Consider the following 17,185-nt stretch of genomic DNA (forward strand, 5'->3'; position numbering starts at 1 on the left):
GTGAGATTGTGCTCCAAGGTAGGAGGCACACGCACAGACTTTGCTCTGATGTTTGACACACTCACAGGATGGGGCGGCATTTCGTTCTCCCATCCTAGTTGTGTTGCTCTGCCTTTTGAGGGCTACTACAACCTGGATGATTATAGAGGGGTGGAGTAGGGGCAGTGAATGGCCTACTGGAATGCAACTGGAAGTCTTAAACCTCCTTCTTACTTGACTTTAGTATATGCAGTACATGCAGCCAATGTTTCCACTCTTCTGCACTGCGCGCGCCTCCCCCCCCGCGCGCGCCATTGCACCAAGTTGGCGACCACATGCAAATTTGCAGTCCTATAACTGCCAGTGATGTCACTTCCTGTATTTGAACCCCCCCCCCCGCCCCCCACACCAACCCCCTTGGAAAATTCGTAAGTCAGCTCCCCTGGTGGAGGGTATTTTCCCATTATTATGTAGCATTTCCTTTTTGGTGGTGGTGTCTTTTCAGAGAGGGTAAGGGGCTGATGGGAGTTTAAGGGCACGTTGAAGATTTTGTTGATGTGCATTCTTGAAGGGGTTTGGGTTATTTGTTTTATGGGGTGGGCTGTTTTGGTAGGGTCAATTCTGAGAGGTTAAGGGAGTGTTCAGGCATGTACGTTCTGGCGGCCCGTGGGGCACATGTCACAAATCTCCAGGGCATGTTGGGGCAGTGCCAGTGAATAGTGGTTCTTTGGTAGATATTTTGGGTGCTCTGAGAGATTAGTGGTGGGCTTCGGGCGCGCATTTTCTTAAGGGGTAGTAGTAAGTCGGGTTGTTCAGGGCATGTAGGGGCTTTGGTCGAGTTGTTTTGGGGTACTCAGAGGGTGATGGAGGCGTGGCGGCTTTGGAAGAGACGTTTAGGGAGTGATAGGGGTGAAGGGCACGTTTCTGAGTGGACCATTCTCATAGTTTATTGGTGTGTTGGGTCAGTGATAAAGACATCTTTTGGGGAGGGGAGCTCGGAGAGGTTTCGGATTTGAGTGTAACCTTTCCGGGGTGGTGGGTGTTCCCATAGTTCACGGGCGCGCTGACGCATTGGTGGACATGTATATGTGCAATGTTACTTGCACTATTACAGTCCGGGAAGGACGCACGGAGTGGGTTGGGGGAGGGATGGCGGCTGATTCCCGTCCTACTGCTCCTCTCTCTCTCTGCCAGGTCCAGGTCTGCTCTGAACCAACAGCCTGTTTGAGCCGGTTTGAGGATGGGTGACTCAGGCCCCCTTTGTCTCCCCCGACCCCCTTTAGGAAGTGATGACCCATAAATAGTTCTACTTCCTTTTGCAACCTCTGAGCCGCTCCCTCAATCTCCTCCCCCAGCCCCCCAGCCCCTGCCGCCCTCCTGGGAACATGCCCTTTTGGTATTGTTGCTCTACTGCTGAAGTCTCTCGGCCGGCTCTTGCAGGGAAGGGGAGGGGAGTTGCATCACAGAGTTTGGGCCGCTGGAGGAGTGTCGCATTCTCGCATATGATTGGCCACTAGGGAAGCGTCAGGTGCTATATAGGCCAATTGGGGCTGGCTTTTAAAGCAAGGCTTTGGGAAGAGCTAAAAGGGAATCACAGAGTGAGGCAGAGGGGAGGCTCTCGCCTGGACAGCCACAGCGGCGGCAAGGTTGAACCAGCCGCTCAAATACCGACACAGCTGCAACGCCGATCACATCTGAACCTACTCCGCTACAGCAGCGCCAAGGATACCTCTGCAGGCGCTATAGCAGCATACCGAGTTGCACTTGGCACCCCTAACCTGCAGCACAGCCAGACACAGAACTAGTCTCTGAAATACCTGGCACATCTGAACCACAGCGACAGCAGCACCGCCAGTCACATCTGAAAGCGCTACAGCAGCGTCAGACCCAGCTGCAGCAGCACCTCAAACCAGGTAAGAGAGAGCTTCTCACCCGCCTTAGCTTGCTTGAATAGGCGCTACACGCACTTGTAGCTACGCCAGCCAGAATTAATTAAAAAAAGGTGTTTTCTGCATTCAAAATGGTAATGAATAAACCAGTAGCTGGGCACAACTTATTTTGAAATGGTTGACTGAGGGCCAGTGCCTTATCGCCAGGCAAGCTGTGGCAGAAGTAGCCGGCGTGAGTCCTCATTCTATACCCTGTGCCCAGGTTTGCAAACAGATCGGGTGTAGTGGGCGAGGGGTCGGGGCATTTCAGGTAGGAATTCCGAAGGCACTGCCACTCAGTGCTCCCCAGCTCTGCCCAATAGGGTGTAAATTTGTATTCTGCGCCCCCCCCACACACACACAATCAATCAAGTCCGTCTCATTGCCTGGCTGGGCTGTCCATCTCTGCCGTTATACCTCCTGGAAATCCATGCTTCTGCACCCCCCCACCCAGCAGTAAGATGATGCCGTGCCTCTTTGCTTTGTTTCAGCCTCAGGCAAGAACGCTGGGGACACCCGGGGGCGCTGTGTGGCCTCTCCAGCATAATAATGATGTTGATTTATATAGCGCCTTAATCCAAATCCATGTTCTGGGCAGCACGTTGACCGGGCAAGAATTTGAATTTCGGAAATATTTGCCCTTCAATTATGCGGAGATGGGGAAGGGGGGTGCGTGCAGCTTAGAGGCCGGGTTGGGAACGAAACGGGCATCTTGGCAAAGGGTGGCCAACTTTACAGTCGGAGGACATATTAGACGTGCGGGTGCATCAGAAGCGGTTTGTTGCACGCTTGTTTCCGTATGGTAATGATGTTAGTAACAAAAGACGTGTCCCCTGGGTGGGGTGAGGGGGGGCGGGGGCAGAGCAGAGGGGCAGCCCGGTATGTGGGCTGTCCCTTTGGCCCACCCTGCGGGGCATGGGCCAGCCTGGTATCCATGGCGGAAAAAAATGGACACTGAGTTGTTATGCGTAAGGGCAGTGGCCTGTTCTACTCTTCAGTGTAAGAGCAGTGGCCTGTTACACTGGTACTGCCATTAAAAGCAATATGTGAATGTTGCCTATCATTAACACGTCACATACCTATAGTTTTCTAAACCACGAGAGCAAAGTTTTTAGCAGCATAAGCTACAAACTCCACATTTTCGCAGATAAGTGGCCACAGTGAGATTATATGGTTTGCCCATGATCAGACATTTAGTGTGATATTGGGCCCCGTCACTTGACCAAACATTTTAAAGTTTTTTTTTTTCGATGCCTTCAAAAGAACAAAATTCACATTACAAACCAACCTGACATCATTTACATTGTTATAAAAACATGTTGAGTTTAAGATTATAGCTTAATGTTCCCACCCTCCATGGAAGCTACAGTGACAACCTGCACAAGAGTGAACCTAAACAAGTCTAATTTCACATTAGACCAGACAATATAAGGTCAGCTGCTTGGGTCATTATGGCATGCAGCTGTGCTCCCATCCGGTTTATTCCACCCACCATTCACACGTCTTGAGGCGCATTAGTCCTTCCGTGGCACCCCTGTGTCTGGGCCATCAACCTCCTAATGCCTTTTATTGTGTTGCTTTATTGGCACACAGTGGTGGCACTTCACGGGGAGCAGCTGTGCCCTGAACTTAACTACGCCCAGGGAACGCTTTCGACAGACCTACTTCCGAGGAGCAAGGTCAGGACTGTAACCCCCCCAAACACAGCCCCTGAAATCGGATCGTCTTGAACAATATGGGACGATCGCCCCCGCCCGCCCCAAACTTGGTAAATGTTCCCCAGTGAAGAAGACTCGGGTGACGGTTGATCCTAGCTGAGTCCAGCTGTACACCGTCGTCTGTGTGCCCTGACCTTTTAGTATAGATCAGGTGTTGCCACCGCGGCCCTGCGTGGGTGGGGGCGGTGAAGCGGCAGCAGAACACGTGGCAGCGTGGCGCCATTCCAGGCATCCGAAATACACAGACGTAGAGCCAAGCCCCGCGAGACGAGACCGTGCACAACAGACTATATAGATAGATGAACTATGTAACGCCCGGCTTTACCCTGTTCTTGGACGTGTCGTTATTGTATTGTGCAGCCTGCTCACTACCGTAGCGTTCACCTGTGCTGTATGCCCATAGCGGTCTCTGCTAGCTGTACTGTGCTCCAGTCGCGGTACTGAGGACATGGCCCCTAGCCTTTGTGCTGTAGAGGCCGCGGTGGGGTTCCTGATGTCTGCCTCTGAATTGTACAGCTAAGTGATTTCCCCCTCTATACCCTGTACTGCACCGCCTTGGTCTCCTCTCTGCCGTAACATGCCTCTGGGGCTTGGCTGCACTGCAACCCTTGCTGTTTAACATCCAATTCCCAACTGTAAGCGATTTGTGTTTGAGTATATGGCAGGGGCGTGTCAAATGGTGCATTTTGAAGCCTATTGGGCAAAACCACCATCTGAAGAGTTGGCCACAGTGGTACACCATTGTCGCCCATTTGGTCCTACAATTTCTATGTGTATCAAGCAAGACATCTCTGTTTAAAGAGGGTTGCAGGCTTAAAAAGGGACAGGACCTTCTATTGCGAGTGGCATTTTCACAGCCTTCCCCAGGCGTGTAAAATGTGTAGGACATTATTTCTGTACTGCCTACGCCCCGAAGACTATGGAACCTCAAAGAAAACACTATAATAAAATTGCAGGGGGACTGGAATTCCCCTTGCAGCTTCAAAAGCATATGCTTGGAACTGTCTATAAAGTACTTCCCAAACATATGCTCTACAAACTGCAGGGAATTAAAACATTATGTTTCTGACGTCCTTATTGGTGGCCAGCTGCGGGCCTGGCCAGGGATGCCTTGTAGGGCGTGGCATGGTGTGCACTTTTGCTTCTAAGCACTACCTGAAAACAGAATCGGTCTCTTGTGTCAAATCTGGCCATACCCCCCTTCATTTAAATGACCTTTTCCAACTGGTTGACCCCTGTAGTTCATAGTCCACCCCTTGCTTGCCTCTCCACAGCCATGCCGTGCCAGAGGAGCCTGCACGTGGACAGCCCCCTGAGGGACAGCGTGCCCCTCTCCAAGCGGGCCGGAACCAGCATCTACCTGAAACTGGACAATGCCCAACCGACGGGCTCCTTCAAAATCCGTGGCATCGGACACCTGTGCAAAACGGTAAGACGTGGTCTCTGGTAGGGAACAAGCCAAAGAGCAAGCGGATATAGCCCACACCAGAAGGGGCAACAACAGGGGTCTCTCAAAAAGATAATGGGGGGGGCATCCAAAAACGGCATGGGTGAAGGGGCAGACATAATGCTGGGAGTAAGGGTGGCAGCCTAGCTTTGAAAAGCTACAGCGAATGGGCCTACAGAGGGAGGTGGTGAACTTCACAACACACCCCGTTCCTGCAGGGTGAGAATACAGGGGACCATAGAAGGGAAGCGACCTCTGGCACGTAACCTTCTCTAGGAACATGCGTTGACCTCTGCACCTGGGGGTTGTCCTGTCCACTTTGTCCTGGGTCCAAGTATTTGTCATTTGTTGCACAGCCCATTTAAACCAATAACTTGCCCACTGACCATCTCCCATGATGCCATCCTGCCTGTTCTCGGCCTGTATGCTGGTCTTGGCTCCATTCCTGTGTCGCTTCCAGGTTCCATCTTGGTGGTTCAATTCACTAACCATCCCAACCCGAGGCTTTGCCTCGTTACAGAGGGAGCGTCATGGGAGGATGGCTCTATTCACAGACTGGGGACAGGATAGGATTGCCATACTGCTATTAAGACGTGGCATGATGGGAAGTCTACTAATGGGTGATATCACGAGGTAGGGCGGTGAGAGAGTGGGGCACAGGGCACTATTGGGGTGTGTGCAGTGCAACATACGATCATTTTAGGGTCCTGGAGAATGCACTGTGGGGTGACACTTAGGATCTGTGGGGAGTTCCGTACAGGTTCGTATTGGGGGGGATTCTAGGGTGATAGATAGTGGAGTGTTTGGAGAGGGCCGAATAGGGTGATATTGGGCTGCGCGGAGAGTTCAGTAGAAGGCGACCTTAGTGTGGCGAAGAGAGGGACAGATTGGATGCTATTAAGCTGTTTAGCGGGTGGGGGGTGCAGAACAGGGTGATATTGGGGGTGTGAGGAAGAGTCTGAAGGAACTGCCTTGTTCATGTTCTGGTTTGTTCTTTCCACAGTGGGCGGAGAGAGGATGCGAGAGATTCGTCTGCTCCTCGGGTGAGTCTTTTTCCCTGGACTTGGGTGAGGAGGGGGTGGCGTGTGTGATGTATAGCAATTTAAGGACTGCCAACCTTGTTTAATTTGTCCATTTTAGGTTGCTACAGTATATTGTAGTGGGGCTACGACTTGGTCTCCACCGGTTTTACTCGGTCTTCCCCATTCTTCAAAGCAGTTCTGATAATTGGTCCTTTTTGTGAATCAAACCTAGAAAAAAGCAACCTACATTGTCCCTGTACTTTCTCCACCACCAACAAGCCCCCTGAAAGACTGGCATTCCTCAACCACAGACCCTCTGCAGTCGCTCACATCACGCACACAGCCCCCCTTTCTACCACCCACTGCACCAAAAAAAGTGCTCCTATTTCTGTCTTCAAAATGGGCATAGCATAGCTTGCTGTATCGGTGGTCTGCATGGAACTGTAATGAACTTGATATAGGTAGGCCCGGGGCACATATTTCTTCATGGGGGTGTGAGGGGAGAAAATGGGGGAACAAATTGGAGACCAAGAAGGCTCTGTGGTGTTAAGGGCACTAAAATCGACAATAAGGAGCGGCCACCAGTTGATATTCTATCGCCTTGGTGCAAGTTGTAGATGTTCCTCTGTACTGCACTTGCTGCCAGCTTGCACGCCATAATCTATGCCAATTGACTTTCATTTCAGGGGGAAATGCTGGATTGGCAGCCGCCTATTCAGCCCGCAAACTGGGCATCCCTGCCACGATTCTGGTGCCCACCACAACTCCTTCTTTTACAATCGACCGGCTCAAGGATGAGGGTGCAGAAGTGTGTGTCGTGGGCGAGGTAAGCGGGGGCATACAACATGGTGGTCTAGGGCACTGGATGGAGAACATGGGGTGTGGGTGAGAGCTCTTGGTCACCATGCTGGTTAGGGGGGTGTTTACGGGTGCTGGCTGGGGGGCAGTGGGTCTGGTTTGTTGGCGGAGGAGGAATAAATGGGTTCTTTTTGTTTGCTGGTCGTGCACAGATCTAGTGTTTGCTGAATGCGAGAGCGCTGGACTGGTGTGTTGGCTGGGAGGGCGTACTCTGGGATGTTGGATTCAAGTATGCGTTTGATCGGTTCTTGTCTTGAGTGTATGCTGAGAGCACGCAAGGCTGAGTTCTGAGTGCACAGTTCCCCCAAAAAATTGGCTTGAATAAGCAGTTGTAGGTCATGGTTTAAAAAGAAAGTAGGAGCGTGTCAGACTGGTGTGCTCGCTGGAAGGGAGTAGTGTGGGGTGCGTGCTGGTTTCTCTGAGAACGGTCTTCCTCCCTTCTAATAATGTGTTGCTTTCTTCCCCAGATGTTAGATGACACCATCGAACATGCCAAAGAGCTGGTGAAGAATAACCCTGGCTGGGTATACATTCCCCCCTTTGATGACCCCCTCATTTGGTATGTTAATGAGGGGACACTCTGGCAGTTCTTGGTAGACATGGGGTGTATTAAGGCTACCAGTGAATGCTAGGGGGAGCATGGATTCTTGAACATAAGCAATGGGGAGGGGGGCTGTGTGAAAGTGGCTCTGAATGTCAGGGGGTGCTTGAGTTATTGTAAGGGCTCACCTGGAGTAGGGGCATGGTATTCCGTGAGAATGCCAGAACGTGTGGGTGTGGTATCTCACATAGGCTGAGTGGCAGGTGGGAAGGCAATTGCACTGAATGCCAGAGGGCGGGTTTCTGGCATGAATGCTAGAAGTGGCGGGTGTGCTCTGGCTAGCATACCAGCAGGATTGGCTATGGGGGTATTGCCTGCAGTCCTGAATATGGGTGTGAGAGCTTGGCCTACGTCGTTTAAGAGGGAGCTTGCATCTGATCCTAGGAGGGTTTGCTGGGTCACAGTATGAACCCCAGTGGTACAGGGAGGGGGTGGTGTGCCATCAATGGGTTAGAGGAAGGGAACTTCATATGTCCACACGTTAGTCACAGCAACTCAACATGTGGCATACCACATGTTATGTTCTTGGGATTTATACCACACACCGCTGCCTTTTGCATGGTCTCCATGCGCTCTAGAGGATCTGAAAGTGCTTATCTCCCACGCCAAGCATGGCTCTCCTTCTCCACCTCCTATTGTAATCTGCTCACCACGTGTGATGTACCTGTACCTCCCCATCCCCCCACCCCCCCTTCTTATTGGCCACTAGCCTTCATACAGTCTCTGTGGTTGGTCGCTTTCTAACCCCTCTCGTGTCGTCCTTTTCGGTCTTGTAGGGAAGGCCACACGTCCATCGTGAAGGAGCTGAAGCAGATCCAGAACTTCAAGCCAGGCGCCATCGTCCTGTCGGTAGGCGGAGGGGGCATGCTGTGTGGCGTGGTCCAGGGCCTCCGAGAGGTGGGATGGGAGGATGTGCCCATCATCGCTATGGAAACTCTAGGGGCGCACAGCCTGAATGCAGCAGTGGCCGCTGGCAAACTGGTGACTCTACCCGAGATCACAAGGTAATGGTGGCAGCGTTCTAGGGTAGATGAACTCTGGGGCTAAAGGGGGAGACCGGCAAGGGATGAGGTTAAATTGGCAAATGGACTGACGGAACATAATGTATCCTGTTTGTATACAGCACTTAGTGGGGGCAACAGCCTGTATACTCCTACGCATCGGGGAGGGAGGGCGGAGTTGGTGAAGGGCTGAATTGGTCCTGCTGAACAGGTTCCTAAAATTAAGTGAGTGCTTAACTTGTCAAGCAGCCTTCCCAGCACGGGGCAAGCAGCCTGAGGTGGACATGGCCATAGTGAGGGAGGCGAGGAGACGTACGTATGCGAAATCGAGGCCTGATAAGGGCACGTACAACTTGGGGAAGGGAACAGATAGTTTGGGGATATGTACAAGCGAGAGGGAATCTGGGGCAGAAAGCAGGGACTGTTTTATGTGCACTTTGACCTGCACTGGAATGAAGGCCTTTTGGGGGAGGAGTAAAAACCCTTGAAATATGATATGATAGGTTATTTATAACGCTCTAATACCCAGAAGTTTCTAAGCACGGATCCGTGGATGGAATTGCTGTCTTGCTTGCAAGGCGAGCACATTGCCCCTGAGCTATCCTCCCAAGAGGATATTAAGCAATATCATTATTTGGGGGAGGGGTAAAACCCCTAGACATTTCACAAGCAACTAGGAATATAAGACATGCACAAGGGAGTAGGGAAAGATGGGTTAGGTGCATATAGTGAAGGAGCGCAATTACACAGTGATGTTGGAGCTGGGCCCAGGGACTGCATGCACACATTGACTTGGGAGGTATGGGTACTGGCTATTCGACATGCATTGCAGAGAATTGCACTGTTATATCATCCTTCTCCGCTACCTTATTACGCAATATCTTCGACCCATTCGCTCCTTCCCACCCATTGCCCCTTTTCTTGGTACAGCGGAGCTGCCTAATCCTCTGGCACCAAGAGACTGGTCTGCAGGGTTCAAGGGCTTCACAGTGGCTGTGCAGTAGAGAAGACTGCCCTTGCATTGACAAGCAGATGCTTTGCAATTTCATTACAGCTGTGTTTAGCGCATCATACAGCTGATACGCCCACCACTGGATTCCCACCCCCACCATGGGAGCAATGTCCTAGACCAGGCACCCACCACCATCCTAACTATGGTACATTAGGCGTCTTTCCCTTCATACCACAGTTCCCCATTACATTATACCCATTTACGCCCAATGCCGGCTGCTCAGCCTTGCTATCCTGCACTATAGACACACGTCCCAGCTCTGCACACAAACCATCTCCCCATATTTACTCCCCTGCACCTTCACCCATCCTCAGCTGCACTTCCATGCATGTAAGTAGCTATCAGATAGCCGAAACCTATTCTCAGCTGCCCATCCTGCATACTGAGTATCCTACACCATATTGGCGGCACTCTTCCTTCCCATTGCAACCATCTCAATAAGCTCCAGCTGCCCATCCCACTTATCCTACGCCATAACCTCATCCATCCATCCAATCCTAACTATTGTAAAACGGACATCTACTCTCAGATAAGCTTCCTAACAAAACCCCACTTCACCCCATTAGCTACCCTCTTCTATCCATCCTAGATATCCCACAAAAGGGCACACCTGTGCCTGGCTACCTATTCTATAGTTGACCCTCATGATGGTTCTACCCAGTTTAACCCATCCTAGATACTCCGCAACTGGCCCCTTCCCACTCTTACATACACACGTCTAGCCGATGCTACCAAATGTTCTTTCACCCACCCTGCCGACTGCACCATACCACAAACATCAATGTCATTTAAATCTCCTGTATTGAAACTCAAATTTCCCTCCTAGTGTCGCAAAAACTCTGGGCGCCAAGACGGTGGGATTGCAGACCCTGAAGGTGGCCATGGGGCACCCTGTCTTCTCCGAGGTGGTGACGGATCAAGAAGCAGTCCTGGCTGTGGAGCAGTTTGTGGGTAGGTCTTATGATATTGCCAGGGCTGCAAAAGTGTTAAATTTAAAGGAAGGTAGACCATGGGATTCGTATAAATTGGACAAATTTCCAAATGATCCTTAACTCATTTAGTTGCACACTGATTTTTCAAGGTGATCAAGAGGGGCACCCCTGTCGCTGAAGTTTAGAATGATGATTCAGTTGCATTACTAGGACAGCAATACCTACCCCTGAGAGGGCATCACTGCAAGTGCTCCTAGGAGTATTGCCATCCTATACATGCCCGCCTCTGCCCCCCCCCTAATCCCACGCACTATTGTTTATGCAGCTCCCCCACCCCCTAATGCCTTTGAATGCAGACTTTCCTTGTGGAGTGATCACAGCAATTTGGGGATCAGAGGGAGTATGTACCAGTTGCCAAATCTTTCTAAAGGCAAATGACCATAGCAAAGGATCAGATAGTTGTACTATGGCAGGAAGGACAATCAAAGCTTTGCTGGATGGCAGGCACATTTAACAACAAAAACGCTATCAAAATTAATTGGAATTCCTGTGACTTGCTCATATCAAGATCCGACCCAATAGCATTTCATGGAACATGGGCAGTAATGTTGCCAATCTTCGTGCAGGGAGACCTGGGTGACATGGGGAAACAATTTGGTGCCCTATGGGTTATGAAATCAAGACCATTTGGCTATTCCTTCAGATCTGATATGGCATTTGTTACCCGCCTATACACAAGTGTTTCAAGGTGCAACGAGGCAAGGAAGGGGGAACAGAGGTTGTTACACAGACGGCGATCTTACTAGGCCAGGCGATCTTACTTGGCCAGGTGACAATGAGGTCGTGCAGGGGAAAGAGGAGGATGCAGTGCTGCACATGGGATCAAAACAATACCAAGAAGTGCAGACAGCGGGTGTCCAAAAGTGCAGGTAGGAGGTCTGTAGGGACAGACCCAAGTGCAAGGGTGGCCGGTAGGCAGTGCAGGGGTGCAACTGGGTGGGTAGTGACCTGGTCCAGAAATCAGGGGGTAGCCAAGTGACCAGTGCAGTATCAGACAGGAAATCAGCAGGGGAGAGGAAGCGAGAAGGCAGAAGCAAAGAGGAAGGTCTTTAGGTGCTTCCAGAACTGGAGTTTGTTCTCCTCAAGTTTCACGGAGGCTGTTCCAGAGGGAGGCCCCAGTTGAAGAAAGATCTACCACCAACTTGTTGCTTGGAGAAGCAACTGACCCTGGGGGAGTTGGAGGAGCAAAGAGCTCGAGTGGGAAGGTATTTATGAAGAGAGTTGGAGGTATTGAGGACCCATGCCCCAGAAGGCCTTGTTGACAATGCAGCTGGTCTTGAACGTAATCCTTGCAGCCACTGGGAGCGAATGCAGATATTTCAGTGCTGGAGAGATACGATCCCTGGGCTTGAGGCCAAGGACAAGTCTCGCAGTCCTGTTCTGGATGAGGGCGGAGAGTAGAAGGCAGATTTAGAAAGAGGCTGTTGCAGTAGTCCAGCCTAGAGAGGACCAGAGCTCTAGAGATGGCGAGCTTCTGGGGGAAGGCGAGGAAAGGAAGAATACCTCTGAGGAGGTGCAGTTGGTAGTTTGACTTCTTAGAGATGTCACAGATGTAAGGACAAAGGTATGTGGAGTCGAAGGTGACCACAACATTCTTAGCGTCGCAGGTGGGAGCAGGAAGAGGGCCAAGGGAGGCCGGCCAGAGAGTGACAGGAAAGAAGGGTGCAGGTGTGCCCACAAGGAGAATCTGTCTTACTGGCATTGGCAGAGACTGTTGGCAGCACACCACTCCTGGATAGCAGACAGACAGTCAGAGGTATGAGAAGAAGTGGCAGAGGGGAGCCTGACAATTAGCTGAGTCATCTGAATAGAGAGGGAGCAGAGAGCAGCAATGCGGTGGGTGAGAGGGGTGCCGGGTATTGGTTGAACAGCCAGGGAGATAGGTTAGCCCCACTGGAGAAGACCGCAGGCAGAGAGTGAAGTAGAGAAAAGGAAGGACCCAAAGTTGGAAGGGTCGATCAGAGAGGAACGGGTCAGCCATGGCCTGATCGGTGATACCCAAGGCATCACAGAGACGATAGAGCAGGATGGCATGGTTGACTGTGGGAAAAGGCAGAAGAGTGATCGCGTAAGAAGAGGACAGAGGGATGATTAGAATCAAGGTTAGAGAGCAGGTCTTCACAGATGTCGTTTTGTGCTTCTGGCTGCTCTTAAGCCAGACTGATGGTCATGGAGACAACCAACAGATTCAGTGTGAAGATTAAGCTGGGAGATGGCCAGCTTTTCCAGGAGTTTGCCCAAGAAAGGAGTGATGGAGATCGGGTGATATTAGCAAGCAGGAGGGGTCGGCTGAGGGTTTAAGAGGATGCACAAGAGAGTGCTTCAGGGGGATAAGGGAAAGGAAGAGACTGAGGGGGGGAGGTGTCCACAGGGGGGCCAGAGGTAGAGGCGAGAGCAGAGAGAGGAGTCCTTTTTTTTTTTTTCTTCCTTTTTTTTCTTCTTTTTTTTGACTCCTTGTTTCACTCACCCTCTGCTCTCCCTAATGTCTTGTATTTTCCTTGGCCTATTCCCTTTTCTTGATCAAGATTATTTCTTCTTATACCTCACTCCCTGTTACTTTCCCTTGCCACCTCCTTCTGCTGCGATCCTCACACTTCTCATTGGTTCTCTCAAAAACTTAAATGGCAAACTCGCTGGCACAATTGGCACCATCTTAGATGCCTTTAGGCGACATACCACTTCCTTAGAATAAGTGGTGTCGGCCCTTGTTAACCCCAAAAAATGTATCCCAGCTCCATGTTTAATATTTATTTAGTAGTATATGAATAAAAGTCAAATGCGAACGCAAACCCATCAAAGCAGGACAATAACATAAGTCAAGTAATTATCATTCGTTCCCACTCGGGATCTCGCTGATTAAGACCAACCTCTTTATGCATTACGCAGACACCGGTCTTTTGGGGCATGCCTAATTACATGGATTATGCACGCACACATGCGCAGGGCAGTTAGTAATTTGGCTGTGTAATGCCGAGCCTCTATAGTCACTGTTTTTGGTGGGGTTTGGCCTATGGTTCTCAGTCTAATGGCGTAGATGAGAAGCGGTCACTGGAGATATTCCTTCCCAGTGCATTTGAATGCGAGTTGACGTTGACCTAGATACCAGGCCCATGTGGCGACTCGCTCACGCCTAAGTCCTAGCTCCGAAATGTGCTGTTCATGTCCACAGATAGCTGCCGGGTGGGCTGGTGTACACCCAGACACTACATGAGAGCACAGATGTTCACCCCACACCTATAGTGCAACAGAGCATGCATCTTGAATGGGGCTGGAGAACAAACCTCTTAAACCCAGAGAAAGCGGGACAAAGCCTCCATTTAAAGGGGCTATAGAAAAGAGACCAGCACGCATCATGCACGTGTTCACGCTCCTGCCCAATGACGACAACCCATGCATTCCTGACTACGCCAGGACAGAACATGTTCCCATGCAGGTTACTTTCTAAAACCGTGGGACCCTTTGCTTAACCACTGCTTAAGTAGAAACTTACCATGGGTTGGGCTTAGTATATATCCAACCTAAAAGAAAATACGGCTTTATCTGGCTGTCCTGCATCATAGGTCTGCTCTGTCACCACCTTGGAGGCCCCCATTTCGCCTTTCCAAGGTTTTGTCTTTGGATCCTGCCTTTATTCCTCACCTAGTTCATTATTCACCTATTCCCTCGCATGTTCACTTAGTCTGTTTTGCTCGTCCTTTCTTCTGCCCCTCTGTACATCATTAGGCTTCCATTCCACGGTCCTGCTCTTTTCTGCACCATTCCTCCTTTTGACTCTTCCTGTGCTCCTTCTGACATTCTTTGCCATGACCTGGTAGCCACTTGCTGATTTTCCCTCCCATTCCTGCTATCTCCCCTACAGATGATGAGAAGATCCTGGTGGAGCCGGCGTGTGGAGCGGCCCTGGCGGCTGTGTACAGCAACGTGGTGCAGCGGTTGCAGAAGGAAGGGAAACTAAAGACCGAGCTGGGGCCAGTAGTAATAGTGGTCTGCGGAGGGAACAACATCACCCTGGGACAGCTGGCACGATTGAAGGAACAATTGGGAATTCAGAACACTCTAGGTGCATAGGAGGATCAATGTCTGCTAACTTACCTAGGGCTTACCTCTTCCACGAGTACGAGACATTCACCTGGAGTTTAATCCAGAGACTGCTGCCATCCATACTGTTAGACATCGAGTACCGGATCATAGTGTAGACCATCCAATTGGGGACCGACTCTTGTACAGCGAATCATCACTTGGCTTCTTCACTTGGCTCATCTGCCTAAACCCATCACGGCTCGCCAGTCAAACTAGAGCTCTGCTCATAATCTGCACTTTCAGACAAGGGCTCACATGTACAGTGCCTCGTGTAGTCTATTTGCAACCCAAGCTGTCCTGACGGGGCTCGTCTCATAATGGTTTGGCAGGATCTTTGCTGTCCAACCAGAGCTCAGATCACAAACTGTACCTGTCTAACCCAGGCACGACTCATCTGCACGGTCCAACCAGAACTTCAATCGATACTGTCAGCTCCAACTCTGCACCATCAGGTGTTGGGGGCGGATATCTTAATTTGCCCCCTAGTATCTCTTAACAGGTCCACTTTATTAGTTGACCTTTCCTAGGAAGGGTCAATATTATGACCTTTACAGGCCCAAATCTGGTGGTACCCAGTGCTTGGCTAACTTTACTCTAGACACTTAACACCTAGTCTTTTACTGTGCTAAATGCCTATTCATCTGTTCAGAATCATTATTAGCTTGGCCTGGGCAGGCTGCATCGCTCATACATAGACACTGAAGTGCCATGAATGGGTGTGCGCAGCCTGGACAGCTTCATTCTTTAGGACATTAGAGAAAACAATTGAACGGGTAAGCGCTCTTCCTAAAGGCAATGAGTGATTTGACAGTTGGCAATTTCCTCAGTGAACCATTGGATACAGATTTAATGGGTGTGAACACAAACATCATAGTACCTTCAATGGGCAGTGATTGGGAACAAGGGCCCTCATTAAGCGGTGGGTAACTCCGTCAAACTATTACTGGTACTGCCGGCTGGTCCCGGGAAGTTACTACAGGATTACAAGTGGTTGTAGGGAGATGTAATTCCACATTTTTGGAGTCCATAGAGCTCCATGAGGATTTTTGGCAGATTTACTGCACTGTAAATGTGCAGATTTTGCGAGGTGAATTATTTACCTCCAGCAACAAGTTTTATGTGAATCCGAGCTGAGACCTAGCTTTCATATTTCATCAGAGACTAATAACAAGATTGTTTTCATATTAAAAATGCTGCTGTTGTAGATTTTGTTTTTAAATGTATTTGTTTTTTTTAATAAATATTTTTTACAGAAAAAACTTGTTTCAATGTTATTGTGATTCTGGTCTTTACGTTCAGAGCATATAAAGTTCAATCCAGTCAAGAACAATGATCTCTGGGTAAAAGCAATCCAGCACCCCCTGCAATGCAATTTCCACAATTCAGTGGTGTGTGCGTCCCATAGTAAGCTGGTGGGGCCACCAGCCATTGTGTGCTTCCCGCTAAGGTGCTCAGTCTGGGTAATCTATGTCGGCGACAGGACCAGCTGCCAAAGCGGCATTCTGTCAGCGGAATGGTTCAGCCACTCCATGTAGTAATCTAACACATGGACAAAAAACTGGGGTCAATTTTTCTCCTTCAAATGGTTGGGACTACTTCTGGGTGAGGGTGTTCATGCGAATGAAAATCTGCTGCACAGAGATGAGTGAAGCTCCTCTGATATGAATGGGAGGTAAGAGTTCAGAGTATGCTTTTGCATGTTTCGAGGCCAATTACCAGCAGATCCGACAAACCTGGTTTTCTGGATTCTGAAATCGCACACATCAGAAGATTCAGATGCCCGCAGACCCAGAGCAGCCATTGTGTCTTCCACCATATAATGACTATGGTCCGGAGCATGCATGTCCATTTACTGATGTCTCAAATGTAGTTTTCTCCAGTTACTGCAGTATTTCAAATTTAAGCATTTCTCCCACTCTAGTTCCACCTTCTCTGTTCTTTTATCTAGGCGAAATATCCCGGGGCAACCTCCCTGGATCATAGGCAACAAACGTGGTACCATAGATTACATGTGTGGGAATGTGCCATTGTTAGTAGGTACTATAAATAGTGATGATGCATATTCTGTGTATACTGATCACTCCAGACTGGATGTATGCCTAAAAGGAATTGGTGGGAAACTCATGGAACCAGGCCCCGACGACCTCTAAACCATCCAAGGAGGGAATAGAAGTGGTCTGAGGGCAATATTAGAAGGGCGTGTAAATCACTTGCCAATGTGTTGACAGATGGGGGGTTGAGGGGGGATACTTTTATTTTTTTAGTCTTGCTGCAGATGGCATTGAATCATGGATCGAGGAAACCACCAAAAAAGTGGTGATGGGTAAGGGAAAACCTCGCTATGTTTGGGTAGATGAGAACTAAACTTGGAAGTCCAAACGCAAACTGCATAGACTGGTGCGAACCATGAAGAGATCTGCACTATCTGCGCACGTAATCTCTCTTAACATCCGAAAAGCTAAAAGCTCTAGAGGGTGCTGGATTCACTGCTGTGCTGTTTGGCTGCGTGCATTGCATTGGATGCACTGGACATACTGGCCTTATTGA

General features: G+C 49.9%; 1 protein-coding gene across 1 annotated transcript; it reads left to right on the forward strand.

Annotated features, from left to right (window-relative positions):
• Positions 1 to 1,540: 1,540 nt before the first annotated feature.
• Positions 1,541 to 15,897, forward strand: LOC138492210 (L-serine dehydratase/L-threonine deaminase-like). Its single transcript, XM_069619231.1, has 8 exons — positions 1,541 to 1,892; positions 4,900 to 5,054; positions 6,076 to 6,115; positions 6,781 to 6,920; positions 7,420 to 7,511; positions 8,330 to 8,557; positions 10,393 to 10,517; positions 14,418 to 15,897. Exons 2-8 carry the CDS (start codon positions 4,902 to 4,904, stop codon positions 14,624 to 14,626), a joined length of 987 nt encoding a protein of 328 aa, XP_069475332.1. The 5' UTR covers positions 1,541 to 1,892; positions 4,900 to 4,901; the 3' UTR covers positions 14,627 to 15,897.
• The last annotated feature ends 1,288 nt before the right edge of the window (positions 15,898 to 17,185 follow it).

The sequence above is a fragment of the Ambystoma mexicanum genome, chromosome 10, assembly GCF_040938575.1.
Source record: "Ambystoma mexicanum isolate Mex_15411 chromosome 10, UKY_AmexF1_1, whole genome shotgun sequence".
Lineage (NCBI taxonomy): Eukaryota > Metazoa > Chordata > Amphibia > Caudata > Ambystomatidae > Ambystoma > Ambystoma mexicanum.